The sequence below is a fragment of the Lepidothrix coronata genome, unplaced genomic scaffold, assembly GCF_001604755.1.
Source record: "Lepidothrix coronata isolate B3197 unplaced genomic scaffold, Lepidothrix_coronata-1.0 Scaffold101, whole genome shotgun sequence".
NCBI classification, from domain to species: Eukaryota; Metazoa; Chordata; class Aves; order Passeriformes; family Pipridae; genus Lepidothrix; species Lepidothrix coronata.
This window is the reverse complement of record NW_016690281.1, coordinates 714,051-721,613: the sequence shown is the minus strand read 5'-3', so window position 1 is coordinate 721,613 and position 7,563 is coordinate 714,051. Positions and strand designations below refer to the sequence as shown.

Sequence of the window (7,563 nt, the reverse complement as noted above, 5' to 3'; positions counted from 1 at the left end):
AGGTTGCCCAGAGAAGCTGTGGCTGCCCCATCCCTGGAAGTGTCCAAGGCCAGGTTGGACTGGGCTTGGAGCAACCTGGGCCAGTGGAAGGTGTCCCTGCCCAGGGCCAGGAGCCGCCGCCGGTTCCTATCCCTGTGCTAAAATGACCTCTAGTGGCAGGCGGGGACGGGGGCGGCGAGTGCGTTTTCTTTTTAAAAAAACTAAGCTAAAACAAAAAACAAATTGCGTCGGGCTCCTCTCCCGAGATGGCAGTGGCCAGCTGATTTTTTTTCTTTTGCTGAGGAGTCTAATTAGTGACTGGGAATTCAGCAGCAGGGTCACCCCGGCGCTCTCACACCGAGGGGGATCAGGTCGGGAGGAGATGCCCGGCAGTGCCAGGGACTGCGGGATAACGAGGCGGCATCTTCCCAGAGCCTGGGGACTCCCGGGCGGAAGGTGAGATGTTCCCACTAGCAGTGTGACCCCCCTCCGCGCCCACGACTGTGGGTACAAGGAGCTGGCAGGAGAAGAGACGCTGGAGGGCTTTGCTGCCAGCCCGAGCCTCTCCCCGCGCACGGCGGGCGGGTGGCAGAGCTCTGTGCTGCAGCGCCAGAGCTGGGCACATCTCCTGGCATCATCCTGGGACAGGATCAAAGGAAAGCCCTCTGCAGAGGAGCCTTTGCTTTAATTTGGGATCACGACCCAGGGCAGGCACTGATCCCAAGAGGCCAGGCTCTGCTGTGGGGTGCTCAGTGCTGGGACCTCCAGGAGGGAGCAGCCCTGGTCCTGGGACAGGCTCCTTGGGGGACTCTTTCTGATGGAGCTCATTATGTGGTTTTTTATGGCTTTATCTCTGATTATTACAAAAAAAGTTCCTTTAACTCTGAATACTGTTCACACAGGGAGGCATTTGTCCTGCTACACCTCTCCTGATTCATTCTGTGATGAGGAATGAGCTCTCATCTTCTTTCTGACTCATTGATAGGGTAAATCTTCTTCTCCCTAGTACCAATGGCAATAAATTCAAGCTGTCCAGGGTTTGGACCCCCTGAAAACCAAGTCAGCACCTTCCACCCGTCCACACGGGTGTGCAGGGCGTGTGCTGGAGGGTGTCAGCAGAGCTGTGGAGGGAGCAGCTCCCAGGACGCTTGGTAATTACAGGCTGGGTTTGATTGTTTGCTTTCTTGTTTGTTTATTTCCCATGACATGAAAGCAGGTTTCTGGATTTGTTTCAGTATTCCAGCACAACTCTTTTGGTTTCCCTCACTTCTGAGTCCCTCGAGCCCCAGGGAGCTGGCAAACATTGCTGGATTACAAACTGTGAGAGGGCTCTGGAAGGGAACCCACCAGATGGGCTGTGTCAGTGCACATAGACCTGTGCTGGAAGAACTTCCCAGTTTTCAGGACACCAAACTCAGACTCTGCTCAACCCCGGGGAGGCCGAGACAAACACACGGGTCTGGTTTCTGGTGCTGAAGAGCAGCCAGGGCTGGGAAGGGAGAGGTCCAGAGGCACTGGACGGTTAAAGGTTCATTTTCTCTGCATCCAGGGACTGTTCTGCACCGGCATAAAGTGCTGGTGCCAAATAGTGTGGAGGGAATTAGGAGCCCAAATTTACAGGCTGTTGGAGGCACGATCCAGAGCCTTGGAAGCCTCTGGAGCAGGCTGGCACTGCCACCTCACACCAGTGCCCCTCAGCAGTGCTGGAGTCACAGACCTTCCTGTCTTCTGCTGCACTTCAAGGCTTAATTACTGTTGGAGAGGCGATTCACAGATGAAAAATACAAACATGTAACCACCCCAATGAACAGGTCGGTCAGGAAGTGGCCTGACCCACGGAAATGCTTTGCTGGATGTTCCCCCATGGCCTCAGAGGGCACGTTTCTGCTGCACTGTGGTAGTTTAGTTCACATGCTACATTGCAAGGAGCTGTAGGGACAAGGTATCCCAAAACATCCAAGCATACCTGGTGATCTGCAAGAGCAGCACCAGCTCGGGGGGCAGAGTCAAGTGCTTCAGTCCAGGGAAACACGCATGGCATTGCCAAAAAGACCAAAGACAGTCCTGAGAAATCAACTTGCAGTCAGTATCTCAGGGTCTCTGGCTCCTTCTCCTTTGCCTGTTAAATTATTTCTTCTCCCCTTCACTTCATAAACTGCAGAACAGTTCCTCATAGATATTCGTAATATTTATTAGCATTTAAAATAATAAATAAGCCCTTCCTTGGGCCCCTTGGGCCCATTTGTCCCAGCCAGTGCCACCCTAGGAGCTGTATATCAGCACAGCAGGGGAGGGTGGTGATGTATGGTGCTGATGCATCACCCAGCTCTGGCTCCCTGAGGCAGTTTATGGGAGGGCAGGTGGATACTGGGGGGTGAGGAGACTGAGGAGCTTTGACAAAACCAGCTTCCCTATCTGGGTAAATAGCTTGTGCTCAGACCAGTGAATAATGGCCATACTGGGCCATGCACTGGGTGGCTGTGGGGTAAAAGGAACTCCCAGCTCCCAGGCATGGGCACAAATGCCATGGCCAAGCTTCTCCCAGCAGGAGGGTTGGCAGGGCACAAAACAAGGAAATTCTACCTCTTCATCCCATAATCATTCTGTATGGTTCTGAGAATCTGGAGGATACAGTGCTCCCTAGCTGGGCTATCAGGCCAGCACATTCCACAGGGATTTGTCAGGCGGGGCCCAAAACACCATTTTCCGGTCTTGAGTCAGCATGGGATATTTATTAAAAACAAGAGATGTGTTCTGGTGAGCTTTAGGCTGTTTCTGACAAAGCTCTTTCTAGCTGCTGTGGCAAAGATAAGGAAAAGTCTCAAGGCTCTAAGGTTTGGTCATTGTGATCAAACTGGAGTAATTTATCCATGGGAATGAGCTGGTGTGATGTTGGTGGGAATGGTCTGATGTGTGCTCATGGAGCAAAGCGGAAGAGAGCGGGAGCAGGGAAGAGATTTGGGGTTCATTTCTTCAGTGTATTAATGCATCATCATTCTTAATTAAAGCTGAGCTTTATTCAGTGCCTGCCCACAGCAGCTGGGTGACCTCAAGCTGCAGTGATGACACCAAGCTGGGGCTCGGGGAGCAATGTGGATATTCCAGCAAAACTGGCCTGTGCTGAGCTGGGCTCTGGGATCGCCCAAGCCCTGAGTGCTCGGGGCAAGGCAGGTTCCTCTCCTCTTGCACAGAGCTCACAGCTGAAGTCCATAAAAATTGGGGGAAAAAAGTACAGTCATTGCTGCTGACAAAACAAACTGGAGAAGGAAATGCAAATCCACACCTTCCCACCCTGCCAACGTGCTTGTTTGCGTGTCCTTTCCCAGCAGACCCGCCTGTGTGGCTGGGAAGCTCCCAGAAGTGATCTGTGCTGCCTGGTTCTGAGGCGGTTTTGTTTGTTTCTTTTTGCATTGTTCAGCCTTACCACAGGTACAGCTCCATGTCAGCCCTCAGTCCAAGGCTTCAGACTGAATGTCACAGCTTTAAACTGACAGAGAGTGGGTTTAGGGGAGATATTGGGAAGAAATTCTTCCCTGTGAGGGTGGGGAGGTCCTGGCACAGGTTGCCCAGAGAAGCTGTGGCTGCCCCATCCCAGGCTGGATGGGACCTGGGGCAACCTGGGCTAGCAGAAGGTGTCCCTGTCTATGGCAGGGGTGGGACTGGATGGGCTTTAAGGTCCTTTCCCACCCAAACCCTTCTGTTATTCTATGATTCTCGAATTCAAGCTCTTGTGTATTTGAGAATTAAAGCAGCACAGACCACTGTGCTCTGCCAAAGGTGCTCAGCACAGCAGCTCTGTGCACAGATAAAAGCTGCTTCTAAATCAATAAGTAGTAAATCAGATGGAGTTCCCTACGCAGCTCCCAGTAATCTGTCATGGTAAAACACTGAAAATCCATTTTACAGCAAATAGTTTCTCTTTATTGCTCTTCTTAAACTAATGTGTGAGAATGACCCAAAAAAGTGCAAACGGGTTTTAGGTTGTTTTGCAGAGCTTAGAGTACAATTTACTGCTGAACACATTTGAAAGCGAAAGATTTCAAGGTTTCAGAACCAATTTGAAGCTACAAAAATAGCGCCTGTGCCCCCAGGTGTGCAGGGAACACCGAACCCCAGCACTGCTCTCAGGGACCGACCCAGCGCCTCCAAGAGCCACAGGGGGTTAATAGTGACTTTACCAAAACACGGCGTGCGGAGGCCGATGACGGATACACGGTTTACAATTAGCGTTAAATTAATTGCGATTTCCCTTCCCGCCTTCCGAGCGCCAACCCGCGGGGCCGGGCCGCGCCGCCAGGGGGCGCCCCGGCGCAGCGGGGGCGGGACCGCCGCGCCCACATGACCTCGTGTCACGCGCGGCGCCGGGTCACGTGGGGGCGCGGCGGGCGCGGCTGCGCCTGCGCGCTGGGGGCGCTCACGCGGCCCGTGCGGTTGTCGGCCGGGAAACCCCTCGGCGGGCGCTGAGGGCGGGGGGACCGCGGGAGCGACCGCGGGGCCGGGCCGAGCGGAACCGAGCGGGGCCGGGCCGAGCCGAGCGGAACCGAGCGGGGCCGGGCCGAGCCGAGCGGAACCGAGCGGGGCCGGGCCGGGCCAAGCGGAACCGAGCGGGGCCGGGCCGGGCCGGGCGCGGCCGAGCGGGGCCGAGCGCAGCCGAGCGGCAGCAGCAGCGGCAGCAGGGCCGGGCGGGCGCGCCGCGCTCGCCGAGGCCGCAGGCCGTGGTCGTTGCGGGGCGGGGGCCGCGGGCTCGCCGCGATGGAGCCCTGAGGGGCCCGCAGCCCCAGCGCCGAGGCCGCGGCCCGGCCATGGCGCAGCGCCGCGGGCTCTGAGCGCCGCCCGCCGCCCCAGCGTCGCCGCCCCGGCACCCGCGGGCCCTGCCCGACCCCGCGGCCCCGCAGCGGGCGCCGCCCGCGCCCCGCCATGTCGTGCGTCCACTACAAGTTCTCCTCCAAGCTCAACTATGACACGGTCACCTTCGACGGGCTCCACATCTCCCTGAGCGACCTCAAGCGCCAGATCATGGGCCGAGAGAAGCTGAAGGCGGCCGACTGCGACCTGCAGATCACCAACGCGCAGACCAAAGAAGGTGCGTGGGGCCGCGGGAGCGGCGCTGCGGGGATGGGGCGGGCTCGGAGCTGTGCCTTTGTAGCTGCTGCTCTCACGGCACCGTCGGAGCTCTGCTACACGCGGAGCGCGGTGCGGGCCTCGGGCACCTCAGCGCTACAAAACCTTGAGTGCCTGGAGTTCTAGGTAAAAGGATAAGGAAATGCGGGAGGATGTCTTATCGTAACAAACCTGTCAGATTTCAGAGAAATCTGAGGGTGATAGGAATAGAACACATGGCTAATTTGAAGGAAAAATAAACCAAAAAAAAAGAGTTTGGTGACTGAATTTTGTCTTCACCTTCTTTTGCCCCCCTTCACTGGTAGCCAGGTTTGTGCCCGTTGCAGGAATTGCTCAGAAGCAACAATTTGCATCGAGTGTATCAGTGACTGTATCAATTTCTGCAACCCTTTAAAGCCTCTTGCTCGTGAGTGTTCTCTGTATTGGAATTACTTTTGGGAATTCCTGGTTAATGTAACTTTTCCACACAAAAGACACCATCATTGGGATGCTGTTGAGCATCGTTTCATCATTCGCGTCCACCTTTTTTTCTTTATCTTCCTGGCACTGCGTGTTTGCCGGATCAGGGCAGCCCTGAAGTTTTATGGCAGAACATTTACGATGTATATATGTACGAAATATTCTTCGTGAAGTCATAAATTCGTTTAAATCTAATAAATAGTGCTTGGCTCTGCGAGGTGATTATGGGCTTGTGTTACTATGGTGCTTCAGTTCGGTAATCTGCCATCTTGGTAAGTTTAAATGTGACTAAAGACTAAGGGATGTGACTTTTCAGAAATAAAAAGAATTGTGTTTTCATCCCTTAAACGTTAAAACTGTTTATTTTTTTCCCCTGTGGTTCTTTGTCACAACAGTCTTTTCTTTAAAATGTGTACTAGTGGTTTTTTCTCTGCCTGTTTCACGTATTAAAACTTAATCAGAATGCTGTGTGACTTCGGCCCTGGCCTTTAAAGGGGTCAGACTTAAAGCTTCTGGTTCTCTACAAATATTTAAGTTATTTTCAGGAGAGTGTGGAGAGCCTTCACAGTGCTGGAAGTGTTGGGGAAGCTGTTGGGTTGCGTGAGGAGCACAGAGACAGTTCAGAAGTCTTGAATCTTTCGAGTAGTATTGAATAAAATTTTCAAAAGCTTTTGAAAAATAAGTTTGATTTGCTTTAAGGGCTGTGCTGCAGGAGAGTCCCTGGGCTGTGTCCTCGGTTGCTGAGGCACTTGGGCCTCCCAGATGCAGGAGCTGCCTGATGTCATCCTGGGCCGGTGGGGGCTGTGGGAAGGGCTGTGATGGAGCCCAGTTATGGACACCAGGACAGAAAGTGCTTTGAAATAGGCCAGACACGTGGGGCTTGTTGTAGCAGGTGAACAGAAAGCAAAGTTTTTAGAAGAAAAAATGATGCTCATAAATGTCACCTCATAAAGTGTTACTGCAGCATCCAACGTACCAGATTTACCAGGGTGTTACTTTGTTTTCATGCATAACCAGAGTCCAGGGAAGGAAGAGTGTTTGCCTCACTAGAAGCTGTTAAATGTGGTGTTGCCTCAAGGTGAAGTTAAAAAAGGATTATGCTGAGTCCTTTGGGCAGATTGTGTTGCACTCTGACCTTTTTGAAATGAATATAAAATTATAAATATATATAAAATACGTAATTTAAAATTCTATAGTAGTGACACAGATGCTTATTGAAGCTTTCCTAAGGGTGTTTTCCATGTGAACAGGCAAAAATCCCCCTGTGGTTTGCAGAGCAAAGCTAGAGAGTGCATTTCAAAAGTATATGTCTGCCAAATCTTTGGTTTATAAATGTGAATTTCTGTTTTTATTAATCAGATATAGATGCTTAAGCTCACCTGCAAAAATTAAAGTAAAAACTTGATCGGGATATTCTGCCTAAGTGGGATGTTTGGAATTCTTACATGTGGACCTGAGTGTTGTTTTTTTTATAACTTTGTCTGTGCAAGAGTCCTGAGTAAACATTGGAATGGTCTTGGAAAGAACAAAGTGCCCCATGAGTGGAGATGTGCTGTGCGGTCACATTGTTCCCAGGTCCAGGAAGCTTTTACAGTTCAGGAGCTGTTACTTTTCCTAATGGAAAGTTAGTAATAGAAGCAGTGCTGATATAAGCTGAAGTAAACAGGATTTTAAATATCAGTGGGAAAAAAGGATGTGATGGACTCTGTGAAATTCTGGGAATGCAAACTGGGTGGGTGGGACCTGTTCCGCAAAGGGGGGATCCTCTTCTGTGCTTGTTGTTGAGGCATGTTCTGTAAAGCCTGCACTCAAGAGTGATGCTTTTAAACTTGCCTCTGTTTCACTGGATCTGGATTTCCTGACCTGTCTTCTCTAACAGGTGTTCTCACAATCTGTGAAGAGCTGCAAACTCCAGAACTGAGGTTTCTCAAGTGCTCTTTCCTGCCCTGTGAAGTTCTGACTCAAAGCGCTTGGAAATTGTGCCGTTGTACTTACTGGGCAAAA

At 52.0% G+C, this 7,563-nt stretch overlaps 1 protein-coding gene across 6 annotated transcripts in view; it reads left to right on the top strand.

Moving 5' to 3' along the window:
- The first annotated feature begins 4,862 nt into the window (after positions 1 to 4,862).
- The window catches only part of RBBP6 (RB binding protein 6, ubiquitin ligase), a 28,685-nt gene continuing 25,984 nt past the window's right edge, over positions 4,863 to 7,563 (top strand). For all 6 annotated transcript variants that reach the window (XM_017823176.1, XM_017823171.1, XM_017823175.1 and 3 more), the window contains exon 1: positions 4,863 to 5,062. In XM_017823176.1, coding sequence (XP_017678665.1) covers positions 4,897 to 5,062 — 166 coding nt within the window. In that variant the 5' untranslated portion in view covers positions 4,863 to 4,896. The remainder of the gene's footprint in view (positions 5,063 to 7,563) is intronic.